The 23635-nt window shown below is 54.4% G+C and overlaps 1 protein-coding gene across 7 annotated transcripts in view; it reads right to left on the bottom strand.

Annotated features, from left to right (window-relative positions):
* The window catches only part of NDST1 (N-deacetylase and N-sulfotransferase 1), a 60987-nt gene that overhangs the window by 27758 nt on the left and 9594 nt on the right, over nucleotides 1–23635 (bottom strand). For 4 of the 7 annotated variants that reach the window (XM_031449352.2, XM_031449350.2, XM_031449351.2 and 1 more), the window contains exon 2: nucleotides 4313–5209. In XM_031449352.2, the coding sequence (XP_031305212.1) occupies nucleotides 4313–4825 (513 nt within the window). In that variant the 5' untranslated portion in view covers nucleotides 4826–5209. Of the gene's footprint in view, nucleotides 1–4312; nucleotides 5210–10738; nucleotides 10932–10957; nucleotides 11120–14480; nucleotides 15198–23635 lie in introns of those variants that run through there. The other 3 variants (XM_010991162.3, XM_064484441.1, XM_064484440.1) reach the window with 3 other exon arrangements.

Genomic DNA, 23635 nt, shown 5'->3' with positions numbered 1-23635 from the left:
TATTTGTTCATTCCACAACTACTCACTGTGCCAGGCACTGTGTTAAGTTTCCAGTGAGGAAAAGAGACATGGCTCCTGCCTTTATGAACCTTAAAGGTGAGCAGGGAAGAGAGAGAGCAATCAAAACTGCAGAAATACACAAAAAAACTTCAATGCGGCACATGCTACATGGAAGAGGTTCATAGTTCTAGAAGAGTAGATAAGTGGGCACAGTCAGTTGGCTCACGAGAGGCTTCCTGGAGAAAGGGACTTTTGAACAAAGATGTAAGCAATGAGTAAGCGTCAACTGTGGGAGAGGTGGGAGCCAAGCTGCAAGGTAGGAGCAAGTGCAAAGGCCCCGAGGTTGGAAAGGGCTCAGTACAGTCAAGGAATAGCAAGAGGCCAGCAGAGTGATCAAGAGGAAGAAGAGGGGATGAGACAGAAAGGTCAGCTGGGGGCAGACCTGCAGGACCCAAGAGGCTTGAAGTGGTAGTGGGAAGCCATCAAAGACTCCATCAAAAGGTTCTGAACAGAGGGATGACAGGTTCCAATCTGCATTTTAAAAAGATCCATCTGGCTGCTGTGTGGAGAATGAGCGGAGTGGGACAAAGCAAGAGCAGACAAAAGGCATGGAAAGAGGTTGGAGACTGAGGCAGGCTGGTGCACAGGGCCACCCTAGGGAGCTGGCCAGGTGAGCGCTGAACAAGGACACTCCACTGAGGGCTGAGCTCTGTGCCCCAAGTGGAGATGCATCTGCTCAAAGGGTGCCTTTTACTAGTAACCTCCACCCAGAAGTGCTTTTTTCTAATTCCCACAAAGGCCCTGCAGGGCCCTGGCCTTGTAAACCGAGATAAGGGGCCTACATTTGACTCTCTACACACCAGGAATAACTGCCAACTCCCCACCCTCTCCTGAGTCAGCCTCTGGCATTGAGAGCCCCATCCTGAGAGGCCTCCTCCCCCAGCTCCAGGCTCCCCATGACCCCTAAGCCAGCCCTGGGGACAAAGGCAGTGAGGGCCAGTGACATTTCAGGCCCTGTCCGTCACCTGCTGTGGCCTGGGAGGCCACACTGGACCACAGGCACCGGGGGATCCCATTTCAAAGCCCCGATCCTGAGCTGACTGCCAGGCACTGGCAGCTCTGCCAGCTGCCCAGCTGGGAGATGTCGAGGAGGGGAGAAAGCCAAGTTGCTGACTGTCCACCCCAGTCTGCAGTGAAAGGAACCAGCTGGGGAAGAGAATGGAGAGGAAGCCCGAGCATCGCAGAGACTGACCTCTGCTGCAGGCCTCGCCCCACGGGAGGGGAATCTCTTAGCACTGGGGACCCACTGAGGAGACACCGAATCTTCCAGTGGGGTCATCAGGCAGAGGAAGGAAGGGTACTGGCCTGGGAATGGGGAGCCTAGTACAGATTTAGGTAGTAACTAGCTGGACGATCTTGAAAACCTTGGGGCTCCCAAGGTGTTTCGTCTCTGGACCTCAGGTCCCCCATCCATCACTTTGCTCTGACATGCTCACTTGCGGTTGGGTTCGAAGGGATGACCGTGGTTGCTGAATCTTGGCTCTGACTGTGTCAAGTCTACACAGTCATGTACTTTTTGAGCATCAATTCCTTACCTGAAATTAAAATGCTCACTTCACAGAGGAGCTAGCTGTGAGAATTACATATGATAGAGTCTGCAAAGCAATGAGTTCAGGGTCTGGCATGTAGTGAGTGTTGCCCTCTCCCAGGGTGTGCTCAGCCCCAGGGTACCTGGAGCTGCAAGGCTGAGCCAGGAAACAGGGCTGCCAATGAAGACCCGATCCCACCCTCAAGGACCTCAGGGGCACGTGCTGGCCAGAGCCACAAGACAGATAAAGTGCTACCATCAGCTGAGTTTGCTAAAGCAAGATGACAAGGCATGCCGGCTGCCGATTATTGGGTGGCTCTGGGTACCGGGCACTGTACTAGTGCTTCCCACCCACTGTCCTGTTTTATCTTCAACACAGCCTGGTAGGGCAGCTGCAGTGACTGGACCCACTTTACAGATGGGCTGAACAACCCTGCCCAAGGCCACTCTGTCTATAACTGACAGAAAGAGTTGAACCAGGTTCTGGACTTTTCAGTCCCTGCTCTTGCACTGACCTGGGAATCCAGTGCCAATGGGCACTGGAAAGTAAATCTCCAGATCCCTGGAGTCCCAGGCCCGAGGCACAGCAATGAAGCAGGCTGTGCAGAAGAGCTGAAAGATGCAGCTTGACCACCAGAGGGCTCCCGTTAGAGAAGAAAGTCAGAGGCCCCAGATGGAACCAAGGAGGGGTCTTGTCTTACACACTAGGGCAGGAAAAGCATGAAGACCTGGAGTTGCCACGGACCCCACAGTGAGACTCTGAGCACATCCCTGCCCCCAGGGTTAGGAATAAAGCCTCTGGACCCAAACTGCCTGGGTTCAAATCCTAGATCTGTGCTCATCAGAGGTGTGAGTGTGGGCACATTTCTTCACCCCTCTTTGCCTCAGTTTCCTTCTCTCTTAAATCAGGACGACATGTACCTGGCTTGGAGGATGGTTTGTGAGTGTTAAATGTGTTAATTCACATAAAGTATGTAGGAGTGCACGGCGCTGGGTGACCACTCAGTGAGTGTCAGCCATTGTGATGTTCTTCAGGCCTGGGACTCTGGATCACAACTAATGAAGTTCACGGCAGGAAAGGGAACAGAGTCCAGAAGCAAAGGCAAAACAGACAATGAAGCTGTCTGACACTGTCACTGCTCAGCCATAAACCAGGCCAGCGCTTCCCAGACGGTGAGCCGTGAAATAAAGGGTTGTGTCATCAAGCCAGCTGGGGAACAAATCTCACCAGGTTGCTCTACTGCAGGACTTCTAAGGGCCTTCAATTTCTTGGCCCACAAAACCTTTATTAATGGCAGAGCATCCTGCTCCATTAGTGTATGAAAGAACACGCTGTGAGAAACCCTCCACTAGACCAGGCTCCTCCCAGCACAGAGCACAGTGCCAGGGAGCAGCAGTGCCAACAATGCCTGGGGCTGAACGGGCAGCTGTCAGTGGACATGGGCCACTTCTGATCCATCTCCTGCTCCTCTCCACTCAGGCCAAGCAAGAGCCAGCCTCAGGACCTGTGCATTTACTGTCCCCTCTGCCTGGAAGGCCCTTCACACAGAGCCACAGGCTACTCTAACTTCCTTCCGGTCACTTTATCAAAGATGACTTTCCAGGCCATTTTATCAAAACCAGCACCAGCTGCCCATACCTATCACCCATGTGCCCTTTCCAGCTTTTTTTTTTGTACTAATCACCACCTGCCACATGGTATGTTTATTTGTTCACTGTCTAGTCCCCCACCCCACCCACTGCGTTGAAAGGTCAGCTGCGTGACAGCAGGGACTTGGCACACTTTGATCACCACTGTGTCCCCAGTGCCTAGCAGAGGACCTGGAACACAGTAAGCGCTCGGTAAATATTTGCTGAATGAAGAAACAAACACCCCTGAGCATCCAACTAGAGTCCCAACCACCCACCTTGCAGGTCAGAGTTCTCTAGCCAGACCCTCGGGATCCCCCATCCAGCTGTTCCCAACCTCCTCCCCAAGGACAGCTTCTCCATGACACTTTCAGCAAGGACTATGTGCCCGCAGTCGCTCTGGGTGCCCCACGGAGCCCAGAGCAGCTCACCTGCCCACTGGGATTTCTTTCTCCTCTTTCTTCCACTGCAAAATGGCTCTGGTTTGAGAGGTGCATAAACTCCACACACCCCTCCACAGCCAAGAGGAAAGAGCGTAGGAGACAGAGCCCCAGATGCCTAAGTCTGGGCTCAGATCCTGGCTCTCCTGCTTAACAGGCTGCACAGCCTCAGATACATCACTTCATCTTCCTGAGCCTTGGTTTACCCATCTGCAAAATGGGGACACATCCCATCCCTTGGGAGGACTGCCATGACAGGCTTCGAGGCACCCAGCAGAGCACAGGCTCTCCTCCTTTGCACCCATCCCAGGGGCCTCTCTTAGGCACGTGCCTGCTGTGTGCCAGGTCCGATGCACAGCAAGCAATGCCTGTCTTGTGCTCCTCATAAAAGCTAATACTTAAAAAGCACCTACTACTTGAAACAAAAATTTAATTTAAAAAATAAAATTAAAAGCACCTACTAGGCACTGTGTGCTCCAAGTGCCTTCTCTCTACTCACACCTGCACTCCCTCACCCTTCAGACACCCTAGGAGGAGGTGCCACTATTGTACCCATTTTACAGGGGAGAGAAGTCAAGCACTCAGCTAGCCACTGTGAGCATGGGATTCAGACTCAGCTGGGGCTCTCAGCTGCTGGGAGACCCCTCCCCGTTACCTTGAAGAAGCCGATGATGCCCACGCCGTAGGCCACGCAGTACTTGTCCAGCAGCTCCCGGTTCCAGGCGTCCAGGTTGACGTACTTGAGGACGTTCTCATAGATGATGAGGGCGAAGCGGCCGCGGCCTTTGTCAGTGAGCGTCGGCATGTCGCCCTTGCCGGGTGCGATCTCTGTGCGGTACTTGAAGCGGCTGGACTCTAGGATGGCCACCACATCCTGGCCCAGCTGGGAGTACAGGCTCTCCACGAACACCAGCACCAATGGGTCCGTACGTGAGGGGGTGGCCGCCTGTATGGGCTTGAGCGGCAGCAGGCGGCTGGGGGCCACAGGCAGCGGGTCCCCGCAGTCAGGCTCGGGGGCATCTGCCGAGGGCTCCAGGCCCCGCTTCCAGCCATATAGGTAGTAGGCCGAGACAAAAACGCTGAACAGGCAGAAGATGAACAGCAGGAAAAGGACAGCCTGCGGGGACACGTGCCGACACAGCCTGCGGAGGCGTGCCAGGGCGGGCATCCTGGCCCCGGAGACCTCGGCCACCAGAGGCCCTGCCTGCCCTGGCCACCCCAGGGCCCCACGCAGGAGGAGACACCCGAGTCGTCCACTGACCAACAAATTCACAGAGACTCAGCAAGCAAGGTCCGCAGTGGGCAGCGGGAGAGGAGGATCCGGGCCCGGCCCTTCCTCCCAGCCAGGGGCGCAGTCCGCGGCTGGTTGCGCTCCTTCCTTCCTCCGCGCCCCTTTATGTCACCATGGCAAACCCCCACGTGGTCCTGTGCACAGCAGAAGTGCCCCAGGGCGTCAGGGCCTCCTGGGGGGGCTGGGTAGTGGGCCGAAGGACACTGGGCAGGCCCGGGGGTGCCGCATGCCGCTCGCTCGGTGGGGCCCCTGGGGCCCAGGCTGCAGAGAGAAGAGGAAAGTCAGAAGGAAGTCAGTGTGGGCTCCGGGGGTCGGGTGACTGTGGACACACAGGGCCTGGCTGAGGTGGGCCCAAGTTCAACTACTGCTGCCCAACCTGGGTACACGATTGGGGGCAAGCTCCTTAATCTCTCTGAGCCCCAGTCTCCCCATTTGTTGACAACAGTACCCACCTCACAGGAGGCCAGAGGATTAAGTCCAGTGATGTGTGTAAATCACGCAGGGCAGTACCTAGCATGGGGTGCCAACAGCGGTAGTTGCTCTTAATTATCAGTCTCAGACGAAACCAAGAAAACTCCAGAAACAGGAAAGACAAAGTGAGACAAGAAACGCTTGCAAGGCTTGGGAGCTAGAAGCAGAATTCTAAATCATGACCGAACACCACGTCCTCACCGTCTTCCCCTCACTTACTGCAGTGCTTCCTCACCCGTCTCTCTCTCTGAACGGGCCCAGCAGCCCCATCCGACTGATGAAAAGAGAGAGGCCCTGCGAGTATTCGACTCTGGGCTGGGAGGCATCAGCGGCGTGGCTGTGCTGGAAGGCCCCTCTCAAGCATCAGGGATCTCACCTGTGAAATCACCACCCCCGCAGCACAGGGCGAGAGATACCTGAGTAAACCTGTCCCAGGAGCTTGGTACAAGCAACACTTAAGAAATGGCAGCTGTCTCTAATTGCCCCGAATGCAACACATCTCTCAGCCTCAGCACATGCCCACAGCTGCACACGCCAGCCCGGACAGCAGGTGACTGAACCCCCTGCCTTGAGGATCCCGAACTTGCCGAGGGACCTGAGGTGAGGGGAAGCACCACCCTGAGTGAGCCTCTGCCCACCCAGGCAACCAAAACTCGGCATTCCCGCCTCCCCTTGGGCGGATTCCCCAGCCCAGGGCACTCCACCTGTACCGGTCTCACTTAAACATGAGTGGAAGCAGCTGCTGAAAGCTGTCAGGCGCACTCCCCGTGGAGGATGGGTGTTGGGGACAAGGTCAGAAGGTGTGAGGGCACAGCCAGGGATGGACTGTGAGCCTCAGACCCAGGTTGGGGGTAAAGATCTTCAAAATCCCTCCCAGACCCAACACTGTACAGTGTGCTCAGCATGGGCACAGTATAGAGACCCAACAACCATACTTCTAGGAACTTATCCTAGAGGTAATAATTGCAGAAGTGTGTAAAGATTTCCCCACAAGAATACGAATCCCAGTGCTGTTTATAGTAGCAAAGGATGTTGTTTATAATAGCAAATGCCCAACAATAGGGGACTGTCTTTAGCAATTATAATGCAAGCATGTGATGGAATCCCAGGCAGCCATTTACAATATGCTGAAGGAGGACATTGACTGACATAGAAGTATAATTACCACATATATTGTTAAAGTGGAAAACATTTATAAAACAGTACGCATGGTCCTATTTTTGTTAAAAATGTTCTGCATAAGGCAGAAACCGGTACTAAATCCAAAAAACAAACAAACAAACAAAAAAAGTTAACAATTATCTCTGAGTGATTTTTATTTTCCTCTTTTTGTCTCCTAAGTTTTCTACAATAATCATTATTTTTGTGAATATAAGAAAACAAATGTTTTTTAAAGAAGTGCTCAGAAACAAAAGACATGGGTGTGAACTGAGGACACATCTTAGACATCAGGTCTGCTCCCACTTTTGCCATGACATGCCATGTGACCCGGGATATGCCTGCTGCTTTCTGGGCTTCCTGCCTGTGAGAGAGGGGCCTCATGATGATGTCTGGTGGCTGTACAACCTCTGACATGCTGTAACATTCCACAAAAGTCCCTACTATGTGCCAGCACCACGGGAAACCCGAGGCAGCCAAGAAAACTGGCATCTACGATGCAGTGTGACAGTGGGGGAAGGGAGGGTATTTGAGAGAAGTGGGGCACTTAACCCCCTTGGAAGAAGAAGGGGGAGGACCAAGGAAGGCTTCCTGGAGGAAGTGGAACCTGAACTTACCAGAAGGCGAAGTAAGGGTTGAGTAGGGGTAGGAAGAGAAAGGGGCACATACCACAGCTTGGAGATAAGGGACAGGGCAGAGCTTTCCAGGGAGTCCCTGTAATTCCAGCTGAGAGCAGGGCAAGAAGAGGCAAGCTTCCTGGGCGGAGCCAGGAGAGCTGGGGTGACTGGTTCTGTTTATTCCCAGGGTGCACCCAGTGTCCCCTTTCCCACTGATAAGGACAGCCCTCTGCCCTGCAGGCACAGTGAGCCCCACCCCTTGGCCCGGGAGCCAGGACAGGAGCACAGTGGGCGGGAAGGCAGAGCTGCCCTGAAGGTGCCCTGCCTGCTGTCAATGCATGGGGTGGCACCTGCCCACTCGGGCCACCCAATCCCACTTCCTCTGCAGGCCTGGGCTCTGTGGTCACTGGCCTTCAGTCTATTGCATTAATGGCCTTTCAGCTTGTGTGCTAATGATGCAACCAGCAGAGTCTCAGGCACCTACGGGTCACAGACGCCTGTGGGAATCTGACAACATTTTCCCGTTAAAAATATGCACATATGCTGCAAAATGCTGTGCCCTCAACCCCATCTGTGGCCCTAAAGCCCTAGGCTAATACAGCCTAACAGTTACCTGTGCAGACTAGAGCCAGGCAGCTTCATTCAAACCCAAGCTCCACCACTCAGTAACTGGGTAATCTTGAGCAAGTTATCTAACTTCTCAGGGCCCCGAGTTTCCTAATCTGCAAAATAGGAAAATCTGACATACTTCCCATAAATGAGTGGATACTTCGGAAGTACTCAGAAGCACGCTGGGCATGCAGTGCTGAGTAAGGATCAACCGCTGCTGTCATCCATTCCAGTTGCTTATTTGATGTACTTACAATGTGGGTAACAACTGAGCCCACAAAGCACAGCCAAGCTCTGTGCGCTCTCTCTCAAGTCTCTAACAGCCGTTGGAATCCAAATCCCCATTTTCAGAAGCCATGTCTTGCCCGGGAGCTGGATGGATGGGCAGGGTCCAGACAGAGGCCAGGAGACTAGAAGAGGCCATGCAGAGCCCAGGTCCAAGAGAGGGTGAAGTAGGAGAGAGGGCCGCAGTCCCCAGAGAAGGCCGAATACCTGGCAAAATGCTGGCCACCGGCGGGCTGGCAACAGGGGCCTCCAGCACTGCCCTACTGCAACCCCTCAAAGGCCTGGCACTAGCCATTCAAGACCCTCGACGCCCTTCCTGCACCTCTGTGGTTCAAGGGATGGCAAACTGGGGGGCTTCTAACCCCCTTGGAGCCCCACCCAGGCCTCAAGGACAGCTGGGGGCTGAGGCCTCAATACCTCTCTACCGCCCTGGGCCTTACCAACATCACCAGACATTTTCGTAAACCCCAGCCTCGCCCAACGAGTCACCAATCTTGGTCATGCATCTAGGCCTTTGCTAATGAAGTTCCCATTGCTTGGAATGCCTCCCCCTACCCCATGGGACACTTACTCATCCTTCAAGACCCCAGTTCCAATGTCATCACCTCTCTGAAGTCATCTCCACCCACCACCCTCTACACTGCTTGCATGTCCCATTCTTCAGGCTCCCGCCTCATCCCCACTCCACAGCATGGAAGCTGAAAACCAGGACCCTCAAGCCAAAATAGGACACAGATGTGGGTTCTTTGACAGCATTTTAAAAAATCTGAAATCAATTGCAACATTTTAAAATCAGGAGATATCAAAACTGAAAGTCAGAACTTCCAACTTCCTTAAAAAGAGCACATTCTAGTAACACTAGGCACGCATCCCGACTGGCCACCACCAGCTGAGGCACTTACGGCACCAGCCTCTGACAGGCTAATACGGCGTCACAGCCAACCTCCCTTTCCCATTTGGCATCCTGCCCAGCAGCCCCTGGACACACCCGAGTAATCCATGCAGCGCAGACTTGGAGTTTCTCCACACAGCTCCGTACTCTGGAGCCTGCAGATTGCAGGGCAGGACTTACTGACCTGTGCATACGCAGGATCTGCCTGGTACATGACACCTGGCACACACAGGCCCTCTACATGTACAATTTCCTTTCTTCCCCTTCCCCACATGCCTGGGTGCCCCAAAGGGCAGGGACAAGTCTGAGTCATCATGGAAGCTCCCACAACTTTCCCCAGCATAGGGCCTTACTGAGAACTCAGGATATGAATGAATGAGCTGTTATTATTCCCAATTCACAGATAAGGAGACTGAGGCTGCAAAGTGAAGTGACTTTCATTCCTCCATGAGTTTCTATAATAAAAATAACAATACTATTATAATTATTATCATTGTTATTTTTACTGCACTTACCACGAACCTGGCACCGTGTTAAGCACTTTTTCATACTTTATCTCAATTAATTCTTACAACTAATACTGTTTTATTCACATTTACAGTTGAGGAAAATGAGGGGAGGTGGTGTAGAAATCAGTGGGTTCAATCCCCAGTGCCTCCACTAAGGAGGAAAAAAAAACCGAATATAGTTGAGAAAAATGAGGCTCAGAAAGGTTAAGTCACTTGCCTAAAATCACACAGCTAGTCAATGGCAGAGCTGAAATTTGAACCCAGACCCCATGAGATGGCAATGGCTCTAGAGCCTACAGGGGAATCTTGACAGGGATGGAGGAGAGCACCAGGGAGCCTCAGCTATCATGGCCTCCATCCCTCAGCCAGGTTCCCACTATGCTCTCCCAGCCCTAGGCCTAGCTTTCCCTGCCAAGGTGCTGGGGATAATGAATGAGATGCTCTGGTCGTCATGGAGATACCATGGCAACGCTGCACTTCCGGGAAATACCACGGTAACTGTGGCCACTGTTCTGGAGGTGAAAGTCACTCCCTACCCCACCCCCCACTCCAAAATGCTCTGGTGCCCCCACAATCCTCTCTTCAGAGAGGAAGGAGGCAGCGGTATAAGGGACTTCTCAGGGACCAAACTGTCTAGAAAGCAGGACTGGAGAGGGGTCCAGCTCTGCCGTGGGTGGACAGGTGGGCTCCAGGAGTGACACCAAGAGCTCCCTGTGCCTTTCGTGATGAAGAGCACCTAACCACCTGACTCCCAGGTACTTGCTGCCTACAAAGTGCAGCAGGCCTCCTGCGAAGGGCTGTGCGCATCGTGCCGCTTCACTCCAACCACCTGAGGGGCAGCAAAGCAGTGGCTGCTAGCACCTCTGTTAAAGGCTCAAACTGGAGCCAGCCTGCCTGGGCTTAAATCTTGCCTCCATTATTTACGAGCCTTGTGACCTTTGTGCCAATCTCTCAATCCCTCTGAGCCTCAGTTTCCCCAAGTGTAAAACAGGGCGAAACTAATCTATTTCGCAGGGCTGCTGCCAAGATTGAGAGATGCTGTGTGTAAAACTGCTCAGTGCCCGGGACACAGTGATCTAGGCTAACAAAATGATTATTCGTTTAATGAATCTGGAAACTGAGGCTCAGGAAGGTACTGGCCCAAGGCTACATATCAAATTAACAGTGGGTCCAGAAAGAGGAAGAGAGGTCAGATCTGGGAGCACACTGGAGGTCAGAAACAAACAGATGATCCACTCCCTGTACTTACTGAACACCGCTAGGTACCAAGCATAGCACTGGGCACTGAAGATGCAGGCCTCTGGGCTCCAAGGTTTGATGTGTCTGCTGTGATGATGCCTCGGGGTGAATGACGGCAGGGCCCCGCATGCTCACCCAGCCCAGATTTCATTTCCTGCCTGGGTTGCTCGGGACCATGCCCCCTACTTCCTCCATACTCACATGCACAAGAAAGCACAGGTAAACTCACATGGTGCTGATATGTTCAAATGCTGGCATCACAGGCATCTGGGCCACAGGCACACGTAAGGAGCAGGGAGCTGAGAGGAGGTGCAGGAAGAGCCCTGCAAGCAGGCTCAACAGTATGTGAATGAGCACCCGGCTTGGGGGAGGAAAAGTGGCTGCAGGCCCAGGCCCCACATGCACTCCCACAGCCACTCCCCACAGCTGACCCAGCCCCTCCCAGCCTGTCACAACCCCAGCACAGTCACGCCACCACCCATTACCCAGCCCCACCCTACAGCCACCCTGCCCCAGCCTGCCCCACCCACCATGTACAGCAAAGAAAATCCTCCACATTTGCTTCCCAGCTGTGCGGGAGTTTCTCCTGCGCAATCACACCCTTGGGAGGCTGAGACCAGAAGCAGATCCCTTCCTCTGCTGGAATTTGCTGCACACCCTCTCCCCCACAGCCCCGCAGTGCCGCCTGGCTGGGGGCCAAGATGCTGCCTATCAGTCACCCCGGAGTCCAGGGCCACCACCAAGGGACTGTCGGCAGTCTGGCTCAGAGTCTCAGGGTTGGCAGTGTGCAGTCCAGCTGGTAGTAAGCACACAGGGACACTGAAGCCCAGAGAGAAAAGGATGTCCTGGGATTGTACCACCAGGCCTGCCCCACCCCCACCTGCCTTGGCCCATTTTCTTATCCACTAACACCCTGCACATCCTCCTCTAAGGCCAGCCTCCGCCAGAAGTTGGAGTCTACCAGCTGTGGATTTCAGAAGTCCCAGATGAGCTCTCCGGCTCTGCCCCCCACCACACAGTGCTGGATTTACACTGCCAGATGTCAGCTGTTCTTGCAGCTAAACACTGGTCCCCAACTTCACAGAAAGCTTTCCAAGGCAGAAGCCGTCTCACATCCAGGGAATGTACTCAAGAGTGATGTGCCCTTGCCAACCACCTTCCCCTTTTTGAATCTCCTATGAGGAATCGCCAAGCTAACTGTATTAAAACATGAACTTCCATTCATTAGACACGGTATGCCTGCACTACACGCTATTGTCCAACCCTTACAACAGCACCATGACTGGCATGCCCCTCATTTTACAGATGAGGAAACTGAGGCCCAGGGTGGGCCTGTGACTTGCCCAGCCACAGAGCTAATGAGCCCTTCAGCAACACACGCCCTCCGTGGTCACCTAGGACAGCAAATAAGGGCCAGAAGACTGCACATCCCATTCTCTGCTCCCTTTGAATACTTCTTTCTGTTTTTATTTTCATGCATTTTATGTGTGTTTTAACATCAAAAGCAGCCTCTCCAACGATCCTTCTTGGAAGCAGACCCACAAACCATGCATCAATCAACAAGCAAACAAAGCATAAAGCACTCGTTCTCAACCTGGGATCTGTTGTGGGTTCCCAGCGGGGAATACCCAACCAAAACCTTAGGAACTTAGACCCCTACTTGTTGAGAATTTGTCTTTCTTCCAACAGGGCCTGAGATGAGAATTTACCTTTGCACCAGCTCTGAAGAAAAAGGGTTTACCAAGCAAACAAATAAGGCAGTTTGTGGGATGGGGGTGCAGAGTAGGGAACAAAACAGGTCAAGACCAGCCGCCCTCTGGTCCCACTGAAGCTCCCGATGCAGAGACCAAGGTGGGCAGGTTCCTCACAGGGCAAGCTCTTTGTTAGCCCATGGAGCTCCCCAAAATAGAGCCCTCTCCACCCAACCCCCAAATCCATCTACACAGAGTCAAATCCATTCCTAGCTTTTTTTCTTAAGCTCAGATCCCAGGCACTTGAAAAAAAACTAAAAAACGGAAAGACATTTCTTTACAAATACCATAACCTCCCTCACTGACAGCAGACAGCACAGACTGAGCTCCTGGTAACTTGCCAGCCCCTCATCAGTTTTCCCCGATTTATCACGCCCAATCCTCACACCCTGAGGGGTGGTGTCACTGATATGTGCACTTTGCAGACAAGGAAACCGAGGCTCAGACAGGGTATGAAGCAGCCTACTCAAGGTCATGCAGCTGGGTAGGCGTGGAGCTAGGACAGCCCCAGGCCGGCCTACCTTGGACCCCCATACAGCTCGTAACCTCTGTACAGCTGCCCAGCATTCCTCACTGTTCTTGCCAGAACAGTCCCAGAGACAAGCCTCCTGCAGATGACCACCGCAGCTGCCTAAAGGCAGGCTGACTGGCTTTTCTGACAACAAGAAAGCCTTCCTTCATGGACAGATGGGGCACCACAGGTCCCCAGAAAGGCAGGACCTCAGCCGGAGAGTCATCACCTTCCCCTGCCCCGAGGGGCCTCTGTCTTCCCAGACAAGCAGAGACCCCACATGGGAAAGGGAGGCTGCCTCTCTGCCCCAGGGAGAGGACTCATGCTAAGGAAAGGGAGAGAGAGGTAGAGTGAGGGTCAGAAGCAGGAGATCTCAGCTCACAGGGCCAACATGAAGGACAATGTGACTGGCACGCCTCACAGGTCTGCTGCACGCCGGGTGCTATAGCAAGCACCTCCCAATCATGACCTCAGTTATCTGTCATTTTCTCCCAACAAAGTAGAAACAGGTTTATCATGCCCTGATCTCCTCCCTGTCTGCCACCCCCTAGAGAAGAGCCAGGAAATGCTGGGCAGCCCCTGCCCCTGCCCTGCCCTTTGCCCACCCCAGGTTGCCAGATGACCCCTGAGAGATTCCTAGAGGCGGGAATACTCGAGGGGCCTCCACCTCCCAGATATAGAAGCAAAAGTCCATGTGGGCCTGGAGTCCACATCAGCATCCCCGTGTCTCCACTGGCTCCTTGTGTACCTCTGGGCAAGACCCTTCCCTTCTCTGAGCCTATTTCCTTGACTGGACAACGACCAGTGTGGATCAAATCAGAAGCTGGTGACCTCCTGAGGTTACAGAATCCTTTGAGAATTTCATGAAGGCTGGTAGTGGACTCTCCCCAGACAGACGCCACATTCCATACAAATTCACCCCAAAAGCCAACTTAAGAATATGGAAACTCTGTAGCGGCCTCTCTGGCTTTGACAAGCTGTAGCCTTACCATCTAGACAGGACCAAAGTCACGAGTGTAACATGTGAGCACCCCGGGACCTCATCCCTCCAGCTCCCCCCATGGCCCTGCGGTAAATCTTTATCTCCCAGACCTCCTGGCTTCAGGTGGATTTATGGACTTGCTGAGCTGTCAGGAGAAGCTGAAAGAGAAGCTGAGCCCTTCCTTCCCACCCCTCCGCCACAGTCCCCTTCTCCTCCATCAGGAATCTGCCAGGTCAGCCCTATGCCATCTCCCTGGGGCAATCCTGGGAGCTGGGGCGCTTGAGGAACCTGCTTCTGGTCCTGAACGCAGACACGACCCAGTGCCAGGCTTGGGGGCCAGCTTGCACCACCGCCTGCACCCCCAGGCCCCTCCTGCATGGGTATGAACACGCACACGCTGTGGGTACACACACAGTAGACAGACCTGCGAGGACTGGACAGGAGGGAGGAGACACAGGGCTGTGGTCAGAGGGTACAGGTAGGCGGGGGAGAGAACAACAGGACCCACCAGAGCTCCAGACAGCAGCCGCTCAGCTCAGCTCCACTTCCCTTCGCCGTGCCCTCTTAATGGCTCCGCACTCCTCACTTAACACAGCCGCACCTAATCCCAGAGCCAGGACAAATGGCATTACTGTCGGCCCAGTCCCCTCCCTGGGAGGGAGGGGGGCCCTAGGGCACCCTGAGCCACCAAGCACGTTCCGGGAAGCCTCCAGGCCTCCTTCTTACCATGTCCCTTGCCAGAAGCCACCAGACCCTACCTTCTGACCCTCTGGAAGAGGATGTCTTTCCCTGCTCTGCCCCAGGCCCAGGGACCCCACAGCAGGCAGGGGACCCCCCTCAGAGGTGCCTTCCACAGAAGAGGAGAAAGCACATCCCTGACCTTGATGCCAATGGGCCCTCGGATTCCTCTCAGGAAAGGCGGCAGCCCGGAGTGGAGGAGCCCTCGCTGGCAGCAAGGATAACTGGGCTCTGACTGCAGCTCTGACTGACTTTCTATGTGATCAATGCAAGGCCCTTCCTCACTCCAGACCTCAGTTTCCCCACCTGTCCCAAGAAGAAGAGGAAGAAGGACCAACGTCCCCACATTAGGCCAGCTGGTGGTCAAAGCGTCTGTGATGTTGGCTTTTGGCCCCTGCCCCAACCCCAGCTCCGCTGCCAGGCCTCTCCCGGTGCCCCATCCTGCAGAGGGGCGACAAGGGTAACTGCCAGAGTGTGGAAGTACAAGAGCTGAAAAAGGCCTTACAACGCCCAGAGAGGAGAAGCAACTCGGCCATGGTCACACAGGCAACTGGACGAGGGCTAGGCTAGCCTGCATTTGCTCTTCAGCAGAAAACATGTTAACAGCGTCCACCTGCAAATGTATTTGCCTTTTTAGAGGACGCCAGGCAGAGCACAAGGCAACTTGCAAATGACGGAGTTTCAGGCTCCAAGAGCAGCAGTGGGAAAAAAAAGTGGCATGTTCGTATATGTATGACCTGGGGATGGAGCCGTCTGTCCAAGGCTTCTCATGTCATACCACAAGGGTGGCCGAGGCTCCTGCCAGCTTGGAGAGACCCCAGGAATCCCACAGGATTAACAGCTTTGGCCACTCCTTAACAAGTCAGCTGAGGCCCAGCCCATAGGGCCCACAGGTGATGATGAGGAGACTGGCCCAGATGGACACCCTAAGACCAAGCTTCCCAGAAGGCACAAAAGCCTTGGGGAAACTGAAAACGCTCCGGGCCCTGTGGCCAGGGTGGAGGGAAGCCAGGTGCGCTGGGGGCAACAAAGAGGAAGGGAAAGCCTTGAGGCGCTGGGAGCTGCAGAAGCTCCCTAATCTCCTGGAGGCCTGATGGGCACAACCTGGGCCTGCTGAGACCAGGGAGGCTTCATCAGGGCCCACATGAAAGCAGCTTCATCTCTCCATACTCGCTGCAGCTTGTTACCACGACAGGAGCCCGCTACCAACACAGCTCCCCTCGGGGTGAGGGGCTCAAATGCTTACACGGAGGCACAGCTGGCAGGGGAAGGGGCAGCAGGTGAGGGGAGGGGCATGATCACAGACAGCGAGGGGGCACAGAAACACAGACAAGCATGGGGAAGGCGACGCACTTATCGCAGGCCTCTTTTAAAGGGGCCAGGGGGCCTCGATGTGACTCTGGAAGGTGCCTCACAGGTGTCCCCATACCCCCAAGGCTTGAGTCAGGAGTTCCTGGAGTCAAGAGACTGGAGTTCTAGTCCTAGACTGGGCTAGGGTGAGGCGTCAAGGCGCCAGGCACAAACATGAAGGAGGCGCCCACTCTCGGGGGGCTGGAGTGCACCCGTGCAACGATGCGGAGTCTCGCCGCGGCACCTCCCCACGGTCTAAGTGCCTCCCTCGCCTCACCCTAGGCCCAGCCTTGCACTCACCAGCCAGTGACCCCAGCCCAGCACCAGCTCCTTTCGGGCTTTCTTTGTTCACCAGTAGAGTGGAACGGCGCCAGATGACTCCAAGGGCCCTCCTAACTCCTAGGTGGGCGATTCTGCAGGGAGCATAAACTGGCCTCCACAGCTCACCCCCAGAAATGGGCACAATGGCCCCCACTCCCCACCAGCCATAAAATCATCACACACCATGCTCCAAGCAGGAGACACATGATACAACCTCCCTGTATAACCACATGCTACGCCTTTGCTAAAATGCTTGGCTTCTGCTTCATCAAGGCCTCATCTTACAAATGTGGGAAGTGAGGCTCGTGGAAGTTAAGCAACTGGCTCAAGCTACCAGTCGGGAAGTGCTGAGCTGAGATTCGAACCAGTGTCTGGCGTTAATCCTACATTCCACAGCATCCGCCACAGATAACCCCAAACCCACTGGGGCCTGGAAGATGCCATCGGGTCTTTGCACCTCCCACATCTTCGAGTGTGCAATGCTGAGGCTAATGTGAAAGGCGGGCTGGTGGAGGCGGGCTAGGCAGGCAGGGACGGGAAGCCCATGTGGGCGCTGAGCATTTGCAGACTGACCAACCTCCAGCCGAGCCAGCTGTCCGCCACTGTGGCTACAACGTCCCTGTCACCATCTGCACACCACAGCCATCAAGCTGCCATTTTAAAATCATTACACAGATGCAAAGCTTTTTCACAGACACTGCTTGCTCTGGCATCACATGACAACCTTCTAAGACCATAGCAGGGATTTCTTCCTTCTTCCTCAAATGAGGAAATTGGGATTCTCAGAAGAGTGATTTCCCAAAAAGTACACAGCAAGTCAGCATTTGGCCGTGAACTTGGAGCCTGCATCTTCTGCCTCCCAGTCCAGAGCTTCGCCTACTCCTCTGTGCCCTTGACTTTTCAGTTCAAACAGCATGGATGGGCCTTTACAACAATGACCATTTTTGAGAGCTCACTCTGTGCAGGTATCCTACCCAGAACTTCACACAGTAACTCATTTAACCACCATGACATCCTTGTAAATTAAGCACTGCTACTGTTTTCATTTCACAGATAGAGACACTGAGGCTCAGAAATGTGGAGTATCTTACTTCACTGTGGTAGGAAGGGGCAGAGCTGGGATTCAAACTTCAGTCTGGCTCTGAGGCCTGCGCTCAGAACCTATGCACTGCACGGCTCTGTCTGGGACTAGAGGGGAAAGGAGACCAGACACTCAGATGGCGTGTGTGCCTGGCAGGTTATAGCAAGATGATGATAATAGGAAGACAAACAAAGCTCTTGGAGAGCCCACAAGAAGAAGGCTGTTACAAACGTCGGGGCAGGAGGCCAGGAGTCTGAGCAAGGGACATGGGAACAGAGGGAGGTGACAGATAGGAGGGAGGCGGCCTTGTGAGACCTTGGTCAAGTGCCTTGCTCTCTCTGGATCTCAATTTACCCAGCTGTTAAGAAAAGTTCCTGGAATATCTCCAGAGCCCTCTCCATCCCGAAAAACCCTTGGACCCTGGGAAAACAAGCAATGCCTGGTGACAGCCTGGCTGCCAGCCTTGGGGGAATCTGAAATGTCCTTGGCCGTCCTGGCACGATTCAAATGCTGGGAAACAGGCTTGCAAAAGCACAGAGTTCGGCCGGCATGCCTGGGCACCACTGAAGTGTGGGTCCTAAGGGGGCCACATACTGCCTGTTGTCAACCTCTTCATGGCTCCACTGGAGCAAGCACCGCCCAGCCTGGACCCAGACCAGAAGCCGAGGTCACATCCAAGTGCCCAGTGGAATGCCACTCCAGGCCTGCCCTGCCCCCGCCGATCCTGTCCAGAGCCCTGCATGCAAATAACTCAAGGACCCTTAACGTCACCCACCCCTCAAAGCCCCACACTCACGTTCCCTATGGTCAGCCACTGGGATGTAGACACAAGGGGTCCCGCAGGAGATCTTAGGGAAAATGACAACCCCCTCCCCAAGGGGTCTGTGCAAGGCAGAGGCTGCCCACACCAAGTCAGTGGAGACCCTCAGCTGAGGAAAGGCAGGATAGTCCCTCAAGGTCAGCCCTCACTGCTCACTCCGGCCGGTGGAAGGGGCTCAGCCCAAGTCTCCACTCTCACAGCTGTCTCCTCAAACCACATGTGCACCATGCTCCTACTCAACAGCCTTCCATGGCTCCCACCACCTACCCGGGAAAACCCCTTAACCTGACTGCATGGTCACTGTTACTATCAGCCCCTGTTAATCCGGTGTGTATACGCTCTGGCCTTTGCTAAGTGCTTTTTTCATTTAACCATCATGGTAACTCTGTGATGCAGATACTATGGTTGGCCCATCTTCACAGATGAGAAAATTGAGGCTCAGAGAGCTTAGGTCACTGGCCCAGAGTCTCAAAGTCAAGTGTCAGAGCAAGGATTCACACCCGCACCTGGACTTCAAGCCAGGTTCTTAACCATTGTGCACGTGGCCTCCTCAAGTGCTCCCTGTCACCTGCAGAACCCTGGGGCCAGCTCAACACTTCTATGCGCAGGAGGGGAAACCAAGGAACAGAGAGAAAGCTCTCTCTGTAGGCAACTGAGCCAGGGAAGGGCCTGAGGCCTCTGGCCGCCCTTTTCAGGGCTCCCCACCCCAGCCCCTCACCCCAGGAGGAACTCCTACCCAAGAGGCACACCAGGCAGAAAGGCCAGGACCACCACCAAGACAATGAGTCCTCAGAATCTGCCTCTCCCTCTGTCCAGAAGGAAGGGAGAAGCAGGAGGTTTGCAGAGAGAAAGGTACAGGAAGGGCCCAGGAAATATTTGTTCTTGTGGAACAGCTTCTCAGGGCATGCCTCACGCCCCTTGTAGGAATCACCCCTTCAACAACAGGAACACGCGCAGGCGCAGGACCAACCTCTACCCATGTGTCCCTCTCCCCGGGTATACTCCAACCTAACACGTCTGACATGAAATCCCCATTTCTCTCCCCAAACCTGCTGTCCTGCAGCCTTCTCTGTCTCAGTAAATGCCTTCCCAGTCCCTCAGCCCAGAAACCCTGCCGTTGACGCCATTCCTCTCACACCCTACATCCGATCCATCAGCATATCCTGCAAAACCAATCCAGAGTCCGACCCCACATCCCACGCTGGGCCTTCCTCTGGCGTCTGCATGACTGAGGCACCTCACCTCCTCCAGTCTCCTCTCCATGCCGCAGCCCGCAGGATCCCTCTCAAATGTGTGTCGAAACAAGGCAGCCCCAGCCCCTCGGGCTTTACTTAGACTAAAGAGCAAAGCTGTCTGTCTCGAAGGGCCAGGAGGCCCTAGGCGATCAGTCCCTCCGCACTCCCTGGGGCTCCATCTCCTCCCGGGACGCTCCTGTTCTCCTGCCCCCGCCACACCAGCCTCCTTGTTGCTCCTCAAGCACGCGCCGTGCCCTCCTGCTTCAAGGCCTCGCACTGCTGCTCCCTCAGCCTGGAATGTTCTTCCCCAAATACCCTGCAGCTCCCCAGGTCCCTCCTGGAGTCTGCTGCCCCCTTACCAGAGACTTGCCATGACCCCTCAACATAGCAGAGCCACTCCCTCCAACCACATTGTCTACCCCAACTCAGCCTAATTCTTGCAGGCACTTCTGGCCACCTGACAAACAGCTAGTACTTGTTGGTCTGCTGACTCTCTTCCACCATTAGAATGTCATCTGAGTCCAAAGCGGGCACCAGGTCTATTTTTTTCACTGCTGTGTCCCAGTGCCCAGAAAAGTGCCTGGAACAAAGTAGATGCTTAATAAAAATATACTGGCTGAGGGACTATGGATTCCCTCATCTGAGCACCTTTTGGTTTCTGCAGCCCCTAGGAGACCAGGGTGGCCTGGAGGCTGAAATGATACTCCACATGTGCCAGCTGGAACCCTGAGGGTTGTCACATGAACAAGCCTGGGACGAGTAACCGCTTGAACCAGAGCAGGACTTACACCAGTCCCTGTCCAACACCTCTGCCACCCTTTTGGCCACAGCTGGGCCCACGGGGCAGCTCCAGTCCCAGCGGGAACATGGACTGGACTGCAGCTGGGTTCCCTCCCAGCCTGCCAGCGCTGCTGGGGTCCTGCATCTGACAAAGGCTGCCCCTTGCTCCCAGCTAGAGGAGGAGGGAGGCCCAGTGCCACGCCTGCTCTTTTCCTGTTGTCAGCAGGAGGACCATCAGAAGGAAGCTTTGTTCCCAGAATAAAGAGCATGAAGCCCAGTGCCAGGCAGAAACGGGCACAGAGGCAGCTGGTCCATTAGAGACAGTTTAAGGAAAAAGAAAAAACTGGGATGGAGGATGTTTGAGGGGGTAATTTGCACACCCAACCGGTTTCATGCCTCGAGGGTGGCTGTGAGATGGTGCCTTCACTTTTCCAGGCCCAAGCCTCGAGGTTGTCACAGACAATCAGACGATTATCCCAGCTGGGTGATCTGGCTCTGACCCTGCAGAGGGAGGTAAAGACAGAGGACTGTGCCCTTGAATGGAAGCTGAAGACCTGGAGCCCACATCCAGCTTTCCACACACTTGTGTGTGACACTGGGAGAGTCCCTCCCTCCGTGTGCCTCAGTTTACCCATCTGTAAATGGCTTCCATAGGCCTGCACTTGAAGCCTCAGCATGCCTGCCACAGGACCACACAGAGGGGCGCCCCTCAGCATGTGGCCAGGTCACTGGGCCACCCAAGCCAGTTCTCCAACTTCCTTGGGCACAGGCACTGCCTCTGCCCATTCTGACCCAGCTTCCAGCATGCCTCCTCCCCCAACATCAGGGCACTCCTCTCCTGAGCTGTTACCTGAAGAATGTGAAACCTCTCTGTGTCTGGCCAAGGTAGGCCCAGGACTGAGGGCCCTGACCCCACCCAGACACTGGCACCTGCCCCGATATGCCCATCACTCTCTCCAAGGAGGGCTCACCAGACACTTGGGGCCACAACCACCAGGAAGAGCCCAGCATGTTGGTGCACAGAGGGTGAAAAAGAAGCCCAGAGTGGGAAAGGAACACGATGATGTCACACAGCACAACTGCCACCCAGGGGTCCTCCCTACCAGTCTTGGGCTCCCTGAGCTAAGACAGGGTCCTCAAAATGTGTCTACAGACCCTCGTGTCTGAACCTCCTAGGGACGGGGATGCTGTACCCCAGACTGAAGGAATCAAAGATGGGGGACAGAAATCTGCACGCTTTTTTAAAAAAAATAAGCTTCCCAGGTTCTTCTTATACCCAGAACAACTGTGACCTCTCAGCTAAGACCTCTTCCAGGAGGAGACACCTTAGCTGGCCTCAAGGGAAATTTAGGTTTTCATTTAAAAGAGTGAAATAAGCCTTGGACAGACAGGCACTGGACAAAAGAGCTGATGACTGAAGCGCATACCCTAAGAGAAGAATTAGGCAGAGAAAGGCCTGAAGGAGGGGAAGCCCAGTCCAGTAAACTCCTGAACTGATCCTCCCCCGGCACCTCTATCCCCTGGCCCCCCAGGATGCAGAGGTCTGTACTCGGTGCCCTCTGAAGGCTGCTGATGCCAGCCTCCCTCTGGCCCCAAGCTCCTCCAAGCCCCCTAGAAGAGTGAAACGTGGTGACAGCTGCAGGGGAAATGTCCCTCTCCTCGGCTATACTGTGGGGACAACACTTTGAGTGTTTATCCGCAGCTTAAGAAGCTGCCTGGGTCAGTGGCTAAGCAGCCACAGCTTATCCGGGAGGAGGATTCTCGGGCCACGGGGCAGGCTGATCCAGAGGCTTCTATTAAATGGAATCTTCACAGCTGGCGAGGAGCACTGCTGCCCCGCCTTCATTCATAAAGGAAGCACTTATTATGCTCCTGCTGTGTACACAGTCCTGAACCTGAGCACAATGCTTTGAGGGACACAGAGATGAGTCAGCCCCCCATCCTCAAAGGGCCCACAAAGCAGACAGGCGGGGCACCACACAATGCAGGAGAGAAGGCAGGCCGTGCCTTCTTCAGGACAGGGAAGAAAACTCAGATGCCTAGACTATAAAGTGCGTAAGTGTGTGAAGTGGCTGGGCGGGGATGGGGCAAAGTGGAGTGAATGTGCCTCTTCTCCAGGAGTAGCCACTGGAGAATGTAGACTCAACGTTTTCTGATCTTCTCATTTTTGAAGGAAAGCCAGAAGTTGGGATTCTTACGTAAAAATCTCCTGTTGGCAACTAGCTCAGTATTTGGCATGGACCAAGTGAAATCTGCCCGTGGGGTGGATATGGCCTGCCAGTTTGTGGCCTCTGTTTTCTTAAAGAGAACAGAATGCAGAGCTCAGCAGAGGAGACCTCTCTGCAGCCAAGGTACCAGGGAAGGCTTCCTGGGAGAGGAAGCTTGGTGCTGGGCTGCAAGGATGGGGAGGCCACTCCTGCAGAGGGACTCATGCAGAGGGGGTGGGCGTGTCCGCTGGAACCATGGGGCCATTGGTCAAGGGCCTCCCCAGCCTATAGCCTGCCTCTCCCCCTAAAAAGGAGTCCCCGTCTCCATCCCCGAAGCAGGCACAGAAGCAACAACTCTGTCCGCAGGTGACCGGGGTCGGGGTTGGAGGGCCGCTTGCCCAGCAAACCTCCAAACTAAATCAATTCGTCCCTGGAGCTTGAGGAACAGGTCAGCTAATGCAACAGCTCCACTGGGGGAAGGGAGAGGAAGAGACAATGGAGGACACAATGAGGTTGAGAATAACGTCCTGCCTGGCTGGGCCCCACTGGTTACATAATCCTGCCTCAGGACAAAGCCATGTTCAAGGCACTAGTGAGGAGGGAGTCCCAGGATGCAGACGATCCTCCCTCCCTTCCTTGCCCACCCCCGCTCTCCAACCTTGCCCTGCAGCTCCTGGAAAGCCCTACACAGAGTGCAGAGCTGGAGGTGGAGACTAAGACCCCAAGATAAGGCACTTAACAGGATCACACAGCAAATTAGCAGCAAAGCTGAAACTGATAATAACAGCAAACTTTAACCAAGTGATTACTTTGTACCAGGCAACAGCAAACTTTAACCAAGTGATTACTTTGTACCAGGCACCAGGAGAAGTCCTTTATACATACACATGATCTTATTAAAAGTCTGTAACACCATGAGATAACTATTCTTATTCTTCCCATTTTACAGATGGGGAGACTGAAGCACAGAAACAGTAACTTACACAAGGTCACGCAGGAGCTGGCTTAGAGGAGGAGTCAGCTTAGAAAAACCTACAGTGGCCTCGGAGACCACACTGTGAACCACAATACTACACTGCCACCAGGCTACTTTCGACTAGAACCACACTGCCTCTCCAGCAACCTTCTCTC

This window comes from Camelus dromedarius, chromosome 3 (genome assembly GCF_036321535.1).
Source record: "Camelus dromedarius isolate mCamDro1 chromosome 3, mCamDro1.pat, whole genome shotgun sequence".
In the NCBI taxonomy this organism is placed as follows: domain Eukaryota; kingdom Metazoa; phylum Chordata; class Mammalia; order Artiodactyla; family Camelidae; genus Camelus; species Camelus dromedarius.
Note: the sequence above shows the minus strand (reverse complement) of the source record. Positions and strands in the feature narration are given on the sequence as shown.